Genomic DNA, 15596 nt, shown 5'->3' with positions numbered 1-15596 from the left:
ACACAAACTTACTAATACACATTTTTTATAGACTGAAAGCATGTACATGTGCAGCTGAGTCTAAAAACAAGTGCTGATACACTCACACACCAACACTCACAGAAAAAAATACAACTGTCCAGTCACAGTTAATAAACAAGGCTGCAGGAACAGGCTGTGTGTGTGCATGCGTGCGTGCGTGCGTGCGTGCGTGTGTGTGTGTGTGCAGCGGCAGCACACAGGGCCCCCGTTGATTCCCCCCAGTGAACCACGGCCCGGAGTGACCGGGAGAGATCAGCTGCAGGTTCTCCAGTATGAGCTCAGATGGGCCGTGTCTGAGCCGAGGGTCCAGCTGTGGGCTCTTCTGACTCTCACTCTCTCACTTTTAATTCAATCCAAGGGAGCTTTGTTAGCATGACAGACATTTTTTGCATTGCCAAAGTAGAACAAACATTTAAACATGAGGTTTACGTAGAGGATGCTTGGAGTACAATATAGTATGGCAGACATACACTGTAGATATGCATATGTGTGTGTGTGTATGTGTGTGTGCGTGTGTGTGAGAGAGAGAGAGAGAGTGTGTGCATGTGTGTTTATGTTCTCTCTTTCTCTCTCCTATCAGTAGATCACCTTGCCCATTCTGCCCTCACAAGCACACATTTCGGCTCGTTTGGCTCTGTGTTAGCTAGAGAGGGAGATCCGCTCACAGGACAAAAAAACGGTCCCTCAAAGATCCTAGAAGAAACTAAGATTTGTGCCTCCACACAAGGTGAACATGGTTTAAGCTTCTGAAAAATGCTTTTAAGCAGAACATCTACAGCTGGTTCTGTGCAGAAAAGGTATAGATAGCCCTCCAGGGCTGCACACTCGAGAGCGCTGCTGTGACTTATAGAAGGCATACATTTTAATCAGCCCCAAGGCTCTCTATGGCAGCCTCCTGTGTAAATATTCATGAGCAATGCTGATCGTTCACTGTGAAGGGCCGTACACGGTTTGTATTCATTTAACATACAGATTTGCATAGGTAGATATGTTAACGGCAACTGTGTCATGGAGACATGTTGAGGCCAATTAGAAGGCTATTCTTGGGTGTTTCTTCCCAAACCATCCTTGCAATGGCACACTTTGATATATATTGACAGCCATTCAAAAAACACACAGCACACTCCCTAGGCTTTTTCTGATTAAACAGTTCTAAGAACACAGTTCTATGAACCACTGACTGGAGAGTCTATCTTAGAACTACACAGTTCCTATGGCTTTTTTCTGTTTGAATTCGCATCACCAGTAGGAATGCCAAGGTGGCGTAACGCTTACATTAATGGTCACTCAGGGACGGTGAACCAAAACATATTGCACATTAACTTATATGACTGTGCTTAGATTTTTCAAAAATGGGAAATGAACACTGTACAATACTAATTAAAATGCTATTATGACGGTCATGCCCTTTAGGTAGCCTACTACATGTCTCATGTCTGTTAGATATTCTTCTCCTTTAGTAAACCTGTCTGCAATCTCTAATCCAAACTAGCGGTTTGATTCTCATATTCACAACCCTCTCAGAGACGAAACAGGGCTTCAGTCAGAGGGAGCTAGTTAATGGTTGATGGTTGTTGGTCACTGGATTTTAAAGATAGCACTGCAAATGCTTATAAAATAAGTTACAAGGACTTTAACATTGACATTAGTATAGCAACCTCTTGAACATGAAGTAATGAAATACACAGCATAGATTGAAGTCTGCTGACAGATACCAAAGCAAAGGATATAATAAATTGCGATTAGCATAACCAACATTGCTCTACGCCAATGCAAAATACATCTGTTTGTCTGGGTCATCGCAGTGATCGAATCAGTGATTTTTGTTTTTCAAGAAGATTACAATCAAACTGGCTTTAGGGTAGCAAACAATTTATTACATGGTCATACTGTAGAGTAATGAAACAGACAGCATTGCTATTTAGGCTACAGAAGTTTATCAACAAACTAGAAGCTCATGCTATCAGGAAGCACTCAGGAAAAATCAGCATTACTCTTTTAATCCGTATTTTTCTCATCTACCCAGAAAACATTTGTCCCATGTCTCCGCATACAGTTTTTAAGCAAATTTAAACAGAAGTTGAATGATTCTTAAAATGATCAACAATCAACAAAACATGTAAGTATGTCTGTCATTGTTCCTATGTGCAGGGAAAAGACCCTTTCCCAAAGTAAGAGCTAAAATGGCTATAGAACTACAATTGCCCGCAGTTCCATGCAGTGCGAACACACAAAAGTTATATGAACGACAAAAAGGGTATAGGAACTACACAAAGTCCCTATAACACCTTTTGTATCTCACTCTCTCTCTTTCTTTCTTTCTCTTTCTTTTTCTCTCTTTATCTCTGTCTCTACACACAAACACACACCCACACATACTACAGCACTTTGCTGACACCATTTTCTGCATAGCGCTGGCATGCTTAAGTAAACACTGGTCTTGGCTCTCTCTCTGCTCCCTGTGAACGTAGATATGGAGGGTCACATGCGTGGCAAACGGAAGCAAAGCGCACATACACGCATGCACGCACGCACACGCAAGTCACTGCGAACACACCATCAGGCCTCTTACTGGATTCATAGATGCAACCACGGCGACCGGAGAATTCCACTTTTCAACAAACAAATGGCTTTTTCTTCAATCAAGGTCGAGTTGCTAAAAATAGGCCGCCAGTGTACAGATTTATGAATTATTTCTCTCGACCAGAACATCAGTGATGAGCTAAGCACCTCTATCGCTCTCTCTCTCTCGCTGTCTCTTCTTTCACTTACTCTCTCTATTTTCCCTTTCCATCCCTTCCTTATGCTCTCTCTTCTTTCTCACTCTCTCTCTCCCCTTGCACTCTCTTTATTTTCTCACTCTCTCTCAGTCTCTCATTCTCTCACTGTCTCTTCCCTCCCCCATCTGCACTCTGCTCTCTTGTTGTTTTTTCCTCTCATCTCTCTCTCTCTCTCTCTCTCTCTCTCTTTCTCTCTCTCTCCTCCACCAACACATATCTGGCTCCTCTCCCTGAAAAAACTGAAACATGAACCACAAGTACACGCAAACAAATCAATTGTGTTTAGCGAACGGCCAGTGGGCCCGGCAGTCCTTTGCCTGCTGTCACTGTGCATTTAGATGAGTGGACAGCGAGAGTGAGTCGTGGGATGTGAGCCGCTGGGGCACACACTGCAATGAGACTAAATGAAATCAGAGCCATTGTTTATAGTGTGGGCCATGAAACGATGACTGTCAGAAATTCACGGCACGGTTGGGGACGAGGCTGAGGCGGGGCTCAGGGACGCCAGGCGAGCCTCACAGTAAGGGAGCGATTGTTCAAACACTGGCAGACGCGTTCGGCGTTATGACGACAAGTGACAGGCAGTTGCCATGGTTGCGGTAAATGGGTCTGCTCTCTGGGTAGAGATTGCGACACGTCTCTGTCTCAAACCTCCAGGGACTCCCAGGCGTCCTGAAAATGGCCTCCCATAGGTGCTCGGGCGCGTGTTAAATATAGTTCCGTCGTGTTGCACGCCTCACGTTTGATGAATCATGTTTCTCCTTCGCACAGTCACAGAGATAAACACTGTGTCGTCTTGGAGTTGGCCGACGGACGGGCGGCGGGGGCACAACAAAGAAACGGGAGGGATTGGCATTTAAGTGGCGGGCGCGCACATGCTGGCCTTCACGCCTGGAGCCCCCACAGCCCTTCTCTCGTCTGCCATGCCCCCCCCCCCCTCTAGTCAAACAAACAAACCAAAAAAAAAAAAAACATCAGGGCGAAACTCCAATTTCTACATAACTCACTTTTTTTCACCCCCTTCTGCCAAAATAAAATGAAAGTTTATCATGCGCCATCCTCTCCAGGCAACCGCCTCGTTACTCTTAACTCAGAGCACATCTCGGAAAAGACAACAAGGGCTGATGGGTAATGTGGCGCTGGTTCCTCCGGTCCCCTCGTGGAAGTGCCAGCGGAGAGAGAGAAAGAGAGAGAGCAAGAGAGAGAGAGAGAGAAAGAGAGAGAGAGAAGCAGGACTTGGGAAGGATGGATTGATTTCCGATTACCATACTTAATAATCTCTTGATGCATACCGACAGCCACTGCTACACTGGAACTCGAATCCCATCTTTAGTGACTTCATTACTCGACTGCGAAAGAGAGCGCTGTGGCGCGCCAGTCACGGAAAGATGATGTATAGAGCTGGAAGTGTGTCGCACCGGAGTGGCACAGATTATGCAAAGATCATCAAATGACTGGAGTCATTTAAGAATATCGGGCCTCACCGCTGAAAGCTGTCTCTTCAGTTGAGAGATTCGCGTTTCAGTCTCGGGCGGCTAGGACAGTCTTTGCGAGCTCTGTTTGAAATTAAAAAAAAAAAAGCGAAAGTTCATCATCGACTCCCTTCATGTGATTTAATTGCTCGTGCCCTTACTTGGTCTTATCTAACCACGAGGAGGAGGAGGTGGAGAAGAGGGGTGACGAGTGGGAGGTGGTGGTGGTGGTGGAGGAGGAGGAGGTGGTGGCAGAAGGTGGAGGAGAGAGTCATAGCACAGCACAGCAGGGACCTGGAAAAGCACACAACACACATACACACACACACACACACACACACACACTGGACAACACAGAGTTGAGTCTGAAACAGATCTGAATCTAGCCTGGCACTAGTCAAGCGGATCCGCCTCTGAGTCGACCAACACCAGAACCTCATGGGTTCCATAAAAAACCAATGGTTCCAGGCACAACACGTTTTTATTTTTTTCCTACGGTCTTATGTCTTGGTTGATTCCCAGAGTTGCCTCAGGGATAAGAGTTATTTCAGCACTCACATCTGAATAAGCACTGGAAGGATTCTCTCCACGTTCATGGAGGTGTTCTCTGGAGAATCGTTCAGGGTTAGTTTCTACACTAGCCATTGAAGCCAAGCTTTCAGGGAACTGAAAAACAACACCATTATCACAGCAAACGGAACTTTTAGTTTGAAATGTAGCATGCGGATGAGAAATACTAAACAGGAAAACAAGTAATTTACAACTGAACAGAAAGGACTGCCAGAGTCCGCAGGAAATCAGTTCCCATTAAACCTAATGCAGACAAACATATCAACAATTAGCCCCTGTCCTGTTTTTACAAGGAAACAGGAAACAATCCGATATGTTCAGAAGTGTCCACTATTCAGAATTGACAAGAAGGTGGAAAACTATGCAACCTGAACTGAACAACTGAAAAAGATACATGCCCATATATTGAATGCCCATGCCACAGCAGAACTGCTGCTTAGGACACTGTGTCTACCATCTAGAGTGCCCCATACAGCAGGACACTGTGTCTACCATCCAGAGTGCTCCATACAGCTAGCCTAGAAATCTAGACACACCCTAGCGGCAGCAAATGTCTAGCAACTCTCCGTTGGCTTGTGTGAGCTCGAAAAATTAAACTTCTATCAGGCCAATCAAATTGTGTATAGAGTCGTTAGGCGTGCTTAACATAATGATTGATGGCAGAGTTGCAACGGTTTGGCTTGAATTCCCTGCTACTTGAAAACAAATAAGATAATGTTGCTGTTGGCGAACAGTGTGACACGAGTTAAGCTTTTATTAAGTTGGCAAAAGTTTGAACTAGCCAACTAGCTCCGCTGGTGGGAAACGCATGGGACTCATAGCGCTGTCCTATTGCGTGCAGAGGGAATTTGAAAGACAATCGATTATCCCGCCCCTCGGACTGAGCACTGCGAACGGTGAGTGCCCAGACCCTACATTTTAATGTGGGTCTGGCTCGTCAGGCTACCATACAGCAGGACACTGTGTCTACCATCCAGAGTGCCCCATACAGCAGGACACTGTGTCTACCACCCAGAGTGCCCCATACAGCAGGACACTGCGTCTACCATCCAGGGGCGCGTTTCCAAAAACCATAGTTGCTAACTAAGTTAGCAACTTTGTTGGTTGCTATGCAATTTCCCTTGACAACCAACTAAGTTGCTAACAGGTTAGCAACTATGGTTTTTGGAAACGCACCCCTGAGTGCTCCATACAGCAGGACACTGTGTCTGCCACCCAGAGGCACCAGGACCATCAAGAAGCTAAAAACTAACAGAGAACAATCCATTACCGTAATAGACATTAGCTTCGTCTTCATGCTCAAATGAAATGTGGCCTCCCGGGTGGCTCTCAGACTCATCCCGTGGCTCTTTCCCTCTTTTTCCCTTTCTGTCTTTAGCTAGTCTTCCTTTTGTCCCCTCCACTATGCCATTTCTCTTCTACAGGACAGCACTTTCAAACATTCAGCCACTGTTTGAACTAAAATGTTCTGTAATGTTCTGTAATGCTGAAATCTTCAGTGGACCACATCTGAGTGCAGAAATTGGTATTTAATAATCTAACACTCCTAGAATAACACTAATCTAACAGCAAATGAATGAGTCAGAAAGAGATGGTTACAGCAGAAAGAAAGTCACAAAGAGAGACACTGAGCACGTCTGACCAGATAAGACAGCAAAGATTAACACTGCAATGTAAGGAATTTCTCTGTGACTTTGTGTGTGTGTGTGTGTGTGTGTGTGTGTGTGTGTGTGTGTGTGTGTGTGTGTTTGTTGTCATATGGAATCAATCATTATCCACTACTACATTCTGCACTCAGAGCGGAGGATTCTAGAAGGGTTGCCAGATCCTGTGACAGGCCGTCCACGGGGCTGGCAGGAACAGAGTGCGGAGCTCTCAGGAGGATTTACGGCCAAAAAAGGAGACACCAAACCCTCTGACCTTGACAGGACTGACTGTGAGAGAACATGTAAAGTGTCGCTTTTCCGGCTCAATTTACTGCGGAAGTGAGAGGATCCCAAAAAAACAGCTGGCAGGGAAACGCAAAGCGGAAGACTGTGTTGTCCTACCTCTTAGGGGACAATGAGGATCAGGCAAAAGACTGAGGTGTCTTAGGTGAAGTTTCATCAGATTATACTTTTCAAGTCATTAAAAATATATTTTACCATTGGTTGGTGTGCTGAGAGTGAGAATACAGTCTGTGAGTTGATACTTGTTTTTGCATGTGCAGGCACTGTCCTAGAAACACATTGTGGGTTTGTGCCAAAGTCACTTCAGGGTTACTTGTAAGTACCACCTATCTCTTCCCACAGGCTTTGCTGTTGTGACCTTTGCATGGCTTAGAATGGTCTACACCTTTTCCCCAGTCTTTAGCACAGGAGAGCTGTGACTTGGCAGGACACCCTAAGTCTCCCTGTCCCCTGATGGAGGTCCTCACACCGCAGGGTAATTGTCCTTTTTGTGTTGTGGAGGCTGAGACCATGTGCGGTCCCTGTGGGGTGGCGTCTTGCCCTGGAGAAAAATGCAAGCACAGCGTAACACTAGAAATACAATTTGAGAGAGGGGCTCCAAATGTCGCGCAAAAAAACGAGGTATGCTGAGGGACCTTCTTTCGGATGTCACTGCAGTTACCCACTGAAAGTGCTTTCACATCATTTTTTGTGCCCAAAGAAATGAAAAAAAGAGGCACACAGTGCAGGTTCCATTAAAGCTGGGCGTTGTGGGGCGTTGATAATGTATTGTGGGGAAGATTGCTTCAGACGTTTTGCTGGGGGGAATGGAGTGGGTGCTTTGCCTGAGTGCTGTCCAAGGTCCTGGATTCGCAAGTGGCGCATAATTCCATACGACATGATGTTGTATTTTCTGGGCTGTTGTCTGTTGTTGGTGGTGTAAAAAAGAGGCATAAAACTACTAATATACTCTGTGGAAAGAGTTACAAGCATCAGTGATATAATTTAAGGAAATGGAGATTCGTTTCGCAAAGCGCCCTTGCGTTTGGTTTTGTTTCTGTCTTCTAAAATGTATTTTTTTTCCGACTATGAAAAGAATGAATGAATACTATATCATTCGCACAAGCATGGCTTTCTCATATAGCACCACAAAGACACACTGTAAGCCTTCAACGAACATCCATGTACATACACCTCATTGACTCCACGAACAACAACAACAATACACCTGTTTTAAAGTTTCAGACCAACAGTGCCATGACCCATTTGAACAACACATTGCGAATACCTGCAACAAAGAGTTGTGGCTAATTTCCGAAAACCTAGGGATGAGATTAGTGGCAAAGTGGCCCAGATTATGGTATCCCTTTAGATTTGCATGGAGGGACGTTCATATATTGAACAAAGCCCAACAAGGAGACCCAACGAAAGGGGGTTCTTGATCCAGCCAAAGTCCATGCAGTGAGCTTAGCCAACCGATTATTTGTATTTACGCAGCCCCCTTTCAGTCGGAAAGGCGTTCAAAGAAACAATATACAGAGAGAAAACACAACGCTACAGTTTTTAACACAGAACAATTACGCATTTGGCTCCATGCAATCACTTTGGCCACCACCACGGCACACACAGCACAGCGCGAGAGAAGAAAGCATGCAAGATGTCTCACCGCTCGTGCTTGTAGTCGGCTTCGATCGCTTTCCACAAAGACACTGCAGCATATGAGCTCCTTTCTTTAGGAAAAGCCTCAGAATCTTCATTTGATTGGGGTTAGTGGGATCCTTCGTCAACCCGCGCAATCTATCACTGTTACAGAAACTGAGGTTGTTTAGGCATAGCCACCCCGAGTCGATCCAGACTCACCTCGCTAGGCTAGGTTCGGTTCGGAGGAGTTCAGAGGATGAAACGAGCCAGAAGGCTCAGACAACAGGATCCAACCCACCAAACTGATACATATTGAGACTTCCCTTCTCCAATAATATGATAAGGGAAGAAAACAGGCAGGGCCTCTCAATCGTTCGCTACACAAGGACGTCAGAATAATACCCCCGGCCCATGCCTCTATCTTTACGAGCGGACACGGAATAAGGGCTCCGGTACGAGCGCGCAGAGGTAAGTGACAGGACTGCCACCGATGAGGTAATGCGGGTTATTCATCCTCAATGATACGGCTTGGGGTGCGAGGGAAGCCAGGCGACGATTCAAAAAAGCCCTATTGATACACGAGCAAGGGGAAGGGGAGGGAAACGCTAGGTATCGCCTACGTCAGTTGGAGGCTGAATTTAAAGCGAAAGGAGCGCCTTCGGCAGAGGAGTGACACAATCTTTGGGGGCGTGTGGTGAGGTCGCATGCTGCAATGAAGTCTGAAATAACAAGAATTCTGTCTAATCACACCCCTCTGGCCCCCTGTTATTTGTAAAACAAGATGACATTATTATGTTGAGATGACATAATTATGTTATTATTTTGATATATGACATGAAGCCAAGAAGCCACACATTTCCACGAGATATTTATATATTGAATATACCTTCCAAAAGCATACTGCATATAAATATGAACCATGATGCTGAACCATCACATAGCCTATCCATATTCACCTAAAAGTTTGCCACATTCAATGAAAGGTTTCGATCCATCACCTTATATTAATGTCCAAAACACATGGATGTAATGAGAAATGCTAGACCCTTGCCTATATAATGAAAATGTGCACAGTGTCATCTCTTTTGTTATACAAACGTTATGTGCAGCACTGAAATTGGTCTGTGCATAGGTTATAGGTTAAAGGTCTGAATATAAATTCCAATTCACTCACTGAGTGAGAAATCACGTCCTTTATACACATACAGGCTTCATACACCTCATATGTGTGTCCATCAACTGCAGTTGAATAATTCAACGCTTCAAAGCACCAACATTATGCAGACCCTCATGATGACAAGAGGAGCGCGTCTGGTTGCAGGGTCGTTCTATGGCCGCATGAGGGCAGTGTTGCATAGTATAGGCAGACCAACACAGCCGCAATGAACTGATTTGTGCGCGGGTCTGGTTCGCAGTCTTCCACGTCATTGCAAAGGGACCCTCCGCACTCTCTGACGCTACGTCGATGGTGTAGACGCATACAGAATAAATAAATGCAATTATGACATGCTTTCGTGATCGCTCAATTATTTCAAATGATTACGAATCCTTCGTGATCAAACACAAAGGTTTCATGTGTATCAACTATCACAGTCTGTAATGTATAGGCTATTTGATACAAATGGACAAAGAAACAACATTTCACTTGGATTACCGGTATTTATTTTATTGGGATGCAGCCTAGTTTACTGTTCAAATAGCCGTTAATCTACAAATGTAAATTTAAATTGTATTAAGATGGTATAGTGTCCCTACCAGACACTGCGTTACATCATTGGACCATATAACAATAGTTTCATATAGCCTAAATTCTGAATTATCAGTATCTGTAATCAGTCCAATTTATTATTTTGAAATACTAATAAATGTTTGAATGTTTTCTTTCACAGGATTGTAAACTATTATCTTGTTGTTTATTATTGAATGTGTTTTTTATTATTATTAAACTTTTATATTTGCTGCCCGGTAGTGACTACTGTTAACAGTCAGTCCCATAATGATGCATTGCAGCTTTGATTGCCTTTTGTTGAATAATGTATCATCTGAGAGGGCAGGACAGGACAATTCACAATATACAATGTCCCTTGTGGCATTAGGCTATCTCTTTCTCTGTGTGTGTGTGTGTGTGTGTGTGTGTGTGAGAGAGAGAGAGAGAGAGAGAGAGAGAGCGCCACACACACAATGATACAGTAGGTGATGAAATCTAGGACTGGCATGTTGAAACGAGACAGAATAAGAACCAACACAGCTGCTGCTGCTGCCAGCAATAAACAGAGTGCTTTTCCATGGCAGCCTCATTCCCCAGATGCAAACAGTATAGACTATAGACACTCCATATGGGCACACCGCTCCTAACCCCACAGCAGCCACGTTCCAGCCAGAGCAGGACTAACTGCCCTCTATACTGTCTAGTGTCAATGCAGGCTATTGAGATCAAAGGTTATGAAGAGAGAAAAAAAACAGGGGGTCAGGATTTGTAGGGATAGCAGCTTCAGCTAGTTAGCGTCCCAAAGGGGTGCCACTATATTTAAAAATGGTGTCTGACATGTGCTCACAAGCCAATTAGATGCCACATTTCCAATGGCCACAAATTATGTCAGCTGTATAGATTGGCTGATCCTTCAAGCCGGAAGTTGCTAGCTCAACCTCCAATCCACAGCGATGTCATACCACTGTACTCTACCTTGTCTCCATCTGTAAAGTGCCACCTAATTAAATCTAGATAATGCCGAAAATGAGCCCTGTGAAATGCCATTTTGAAAAAGATGTTTGCTGTGAATTTCAAACTTTGTTTGGCTGAAGTAACCTAGCATGGGCCATTGAAATGAATGGGGACGGAAGTTCCTCCCTTTCTCCTATATATTACCTTCATGGATAACAGTGTCATTTCAAAGGATGGAAGTCTAAATCATGGTCATGGACTGTCTAAATGTCTAAAACAACTAAAACAATTACTAGGAATATCAATCAATCTATCTATCTATCTATCTATCTATCTATCTATCTGTCTGTCTGTCTGTCTGTCTGTTTGTCTGTCTATCTATCTATTGTCTATCTGTCTTTATGTATACTAAGAATAAAGATATTCTTTATATTTTTGTCTCCTCTCACCTATATTGTATTACAGTTTTTTCTCAGTTGCTTTGGTGCATTTCTCAGATCAGCATTAGACAGCAAATGCTTCAGTACATCCATGCAACTTGTGTACAAAATACAAATGTCATTTTCATTTGCTAATGACATGCTGGTCAAAATGCACTATACTGGTTCCATGCTGAATAGTCCTACCCCATAAAGCAAATAGGCCTTATTTCATCACTTGAATCATAACATGCAAATGTGTTGAACTATTTGTCACAATCTGTCAAGCACATATATGTGACCTGACAGACAGGAATATCAGGATGTATAGAACGATTTACCTATACAATAAATCTGGCTTACCGTGGTCATGGACGGATTATGAACTTTCGGGCCCCTGGGCCCAGATGTATTAAGGCCCCACACTAATTGTTGCATATGTGGGAGGGGGGGGGGGGGTTGTGGGTCCTCCCCCAGAATTTTTTTAATTTGTTTGATGTGATTTTTCTGTATTCTGGTGCATTTTGGGGATGGCCAATACTTGAATTCAATCAGATTCATAGCCTACATCCTGATGTGTTGATATTGAGGCAATGATTCCATGCAATGGCTTGGGCTTCAGGGTCCCCTGACCCCTTGGGCCCCTAGGCCTGGGCCCGGTAGGCCCGTGCAGTAATCCATACCTGACCGTGGTGCGCAGGCCTGCCCAAGGGGTGTTTCCTATGTTTTACTGTAAAATTGTGATTTTTCCTCTGCCCAATGCTACATAAGTCTTTGTTTTCTTCATACTGTAACACTGTCTGCCAACAAATTGCAGTGCAAACAGTACAGTTCAGTAAACATATCCAGTCTCTTGCAAACATTCTCACCAACACAATAATGTGTAACTTTATAGTTTTAAAATTGCTATGCCACACAGAAAAGTGCTCCTTGTGCATTTTTCATTAGAAAATACTTACAGAGTAAACTGTCATATTGACAGCATGAGAAAGCAGTTTGACTCTTGTTCATAAACAATGGTGTATAATGACTTGTCATTCTGATTGCTGACAGTTTCATTGGCATGAATACTTTTGAGTACTTTTGACTATGCACCTTTGCAGGTAATCCATTACATAGTGCAGTTTGCACTAATTGTTTTGAGAAAGGATTTGAACTCAACTGTTGTGCAAAGGTTATGATTCGAGAAATGCAATGAAAGAAACTGTAATGACCATGGTCGTGATATTTATAGAGGACTGGTGTAAAGCACAGATCAAAGTTCAAGCTTACCTTCACATGTGTACAATGTAAACTTCAGTTTCCATGTAAACTAAAATGTCAACTAAAATGTTTCAAAACTTCAAAAACCCCAAAATTGTAAAGAAACTTTGCCATAACCAAATGATTTATCTTTAAACTAAGATGAGATGGATAGCCAAATTAGGTTTGTCAACTTTTAACAATCACCAAAATAAGAATGATGGGCTATTGATTTTTACGGATACAATAGCAGAGCTTGAGAACATTTTGGTGTATTACAAATCAACTGGCTGGAAAGAGTCCTGTGCAACTGAATTATTTCAGGGTCCAGGGAAGAGTTCCTCACAGGGAAATTTATTGATACAGCCTGAGCTGGCTGACCTCCAGATTGACAAATGACTTCTGACTCCATCACCATATGAATGCAAAAGGCTCTCCGGGATTCCACAGCTGAATAGTAGCAGAAGTTTGGACTGGAACTTGGCAATGGTTCTATGAAACGATGTTCCTGCGTTCTATAAAGACAGAATGTGTATGTGGAAGGCATATTTGGTCCAGTGAAATATAGGCAGTCTACCTGTTGGGCTGAAATCAACAAACGGCTATGAGCAAAAAGCCTTCCTCACTCTGACGCTATTTTGATTCTTATTTCGCTGTGTTTATTGGTGATTCAAACATAAAATACTTAAGCATGTACAATGTGAGGCTGTTCCTGGCCAAGCAATCATTTTAAAGAGGCTGATGAGGCAATGTAACTGACTTGGATAGTGGCCCCAAGGCCCTTATTGCACCAAGTGGTTGAATGAACTCCATGCAAAATACATACTGACATACTGGGCTAGGAGGACAGCTCACAGCGCAAGGTCAGAGGCAGAAGTGTTTGTGTTTGTATATCGGTGTGTGTGTGTGTGTGTGTGTGTGTGTGTGTGTGTGTGTGTATGTGTGTGTGTGTGTGTGTGTGTGTGTGTGTGTGTCTGTCTGTGTCTGTGTGAAGACATGTATTTGTATAATTGCCTGCGTTTGCATTGGACGGTGTGCATTTGAATGCGTGCGTGATTTCTCAGAGGTGAGATATTGTCCAGAATGAAGGTGCGCACTGCGAGACACATGAGCGCTGATCTGAGATATTTATTTGATGTATTTTTGTACGTGCTGAGTCTCATTTAATGCCTTCACCAGCAGGACAGACATGGCTCGCATGGCGGTAATACAGGAAAGCTACGCTCAGTGTTGACCACAAACACTATCATCGCCACAACAACTTACTGCGACCAGAAAGGGAGTCATTTTACACATGTGAATTCATTTTTAAACAAATTAGGAATAATATCACATGCTTTGCTCACATAGAGAGTTATGGTTGGAATTAAGGTTATACAGTAAGTGTTAAATAAGTTTATAAGTGCAGAGTATTGATGTCAATCTTCAGAAATCTCCCCCTGTTATCCTAGCAAAAGTAAAACTCATGTTGGCAAGGAAAAACTACAGTGCGCTGATCTCAGCTGCAATAATGGATCTTTTAAGTCGATAAAATACAATAAATAATTCAGAAAACACTGATAGACTCTATGATAAACAAAATAAATTATTAAGGTGCACTAATGATGAATGAAAAAAACAACATGCAAGCACAGCTAACACACACTCCTGGGTCAGGTAATACTACTTAATCGCAAACAGCTTTTTTAGTATCTATCTCCATCCCAGTTTGGTCTTTGTTGAGTAATCTACAGTCAAACACACTGACACACAACCACTCCTGCACAGCACACACATCACACACATTGACATACACACATATACACACTTACACATATACACACTTGCAGTCACAACCTGGTACACAATGTTAGCTATTAGAGGTCTGATGAAAATGAATCACCCAGCATGGTAACCCTGACATACATGAATGGCAGTAAAGGATAGCATACTATTTGTGTTGACTGCTCCCACCATGACATGCAAAAACCAGCTGAGCATGTGTGTGCTTGTGTGTGTATGTTTGTGGACACACGAGTGAAGACCACAGCACAAACATAATCCAAACTGTCCCGAAACCCCTTAAAAATCACCCTTGCTCACATTTCTACAACAGTCAAGACATACTGTATCTGTCCCATTTAAATGTAAACTAGTATAGGTAGGAGGATGTGAACACACATAACAGCTCGGTCAGTGCATGGTTTGCAGGGGGAACTTGAGAAGCGCTGCTGTGTTGGCGGCCACAGGCACTCACCCGGCTCGGTGCTCTCTATTTTGGCTGCCCCTTCCTCCTCATCATCGTCCTCGCCCTTTTTGTCGAGTGACAGAAGCCGCCGGAGCAAACTGCAGTAGCGGGTCATTTTGCGAGGCGCGTCCCAACGTCCACTTTCTCCCCTGTCCACTCACTGTACTCGACTCCACAGGTCTGACCGGGTACTGGGTGATCTGCCGCAATCCTCTCAGGCCGACGTGCAAAAACTCCTAGAGTGTATCAGGACCAACAGTGGCTGCTTTACCTGTGTGGACCTCTAAGGGTTCTAATCTTGCACAACCCTTGATATCTGTTGTGCAAAGTTGCTCCCTGATGGCTTCGTCACCCTCTCTCTCTCTCTACCCCTCCTCAACTGCTCTCCCTCCCTCTCTACCTCTTTCTCTCTCTCTGTCAACTTCTCTCCCTCTCTCACTCTTTCTCTCTCTCTCCCTCACCACTGCCCCTCTAGAATTTGCCTATGCAGATAGAGCGCCTGTGTGTGTGTGTGTGTGTGTGTGTGTCTCATGGCTCACTGGTCCAGTGTGGGTGTGAGTGCCTGTGTGTTTGTGTATGTGTGTGTGTGTGTGTGTGTGTGTGTGTGTGTGTGTGTGTGTGTGTGTGTGTGTGT

The 15596-nt window shown here is 43.9% G+C and overlaps 1 protein-coding gene across 1 annotated transcript in view; it reads right to left on the bottom strand.

The window, feature by feature from the left end:
• fgf12b (fibroblast growth factor 12b) overlaps positions 1 to 8528 on the bottom strand; it is a 30040-nt gene extending 21512 nt beyond the window's left edge. Inside the window, exon 1 of the mRNA XM_076281541.1 lies at positions 8438 to 8528. Within this exon, the coding sequence (XP_076137656.1) occupies positions 8438 to 8528 (91 nt within the window). The remainder of the gene's footprint in view (positions 1 to 8437) is intronic.
• Positions 8529 to 15596: the final 7068 nt, after the last annotated feature.

This window comes from Alosa pseudoharengus, unplaced genomic scaffold (genome assembly GCF_046254945.1).
Source record: "Alosa pseudoharengus isolate Yale_2024_CS ecotype anadromous, Long Island Sound unplaced genomic scaffold, YU_APseudo_1.1 YU_APseudo_1.1_scf_13, whole genome shotgun sequence".
Taxonomy (NCBI): Eukaryota; Metazoa; Chordata; class Actinopteri; order Clupeiformes; family Clupeidae; genus Alosa; species Alosa pseudoharengus.
This window is presented reverse-complemented; position numbering and strand designations above follow the sequence as displayed.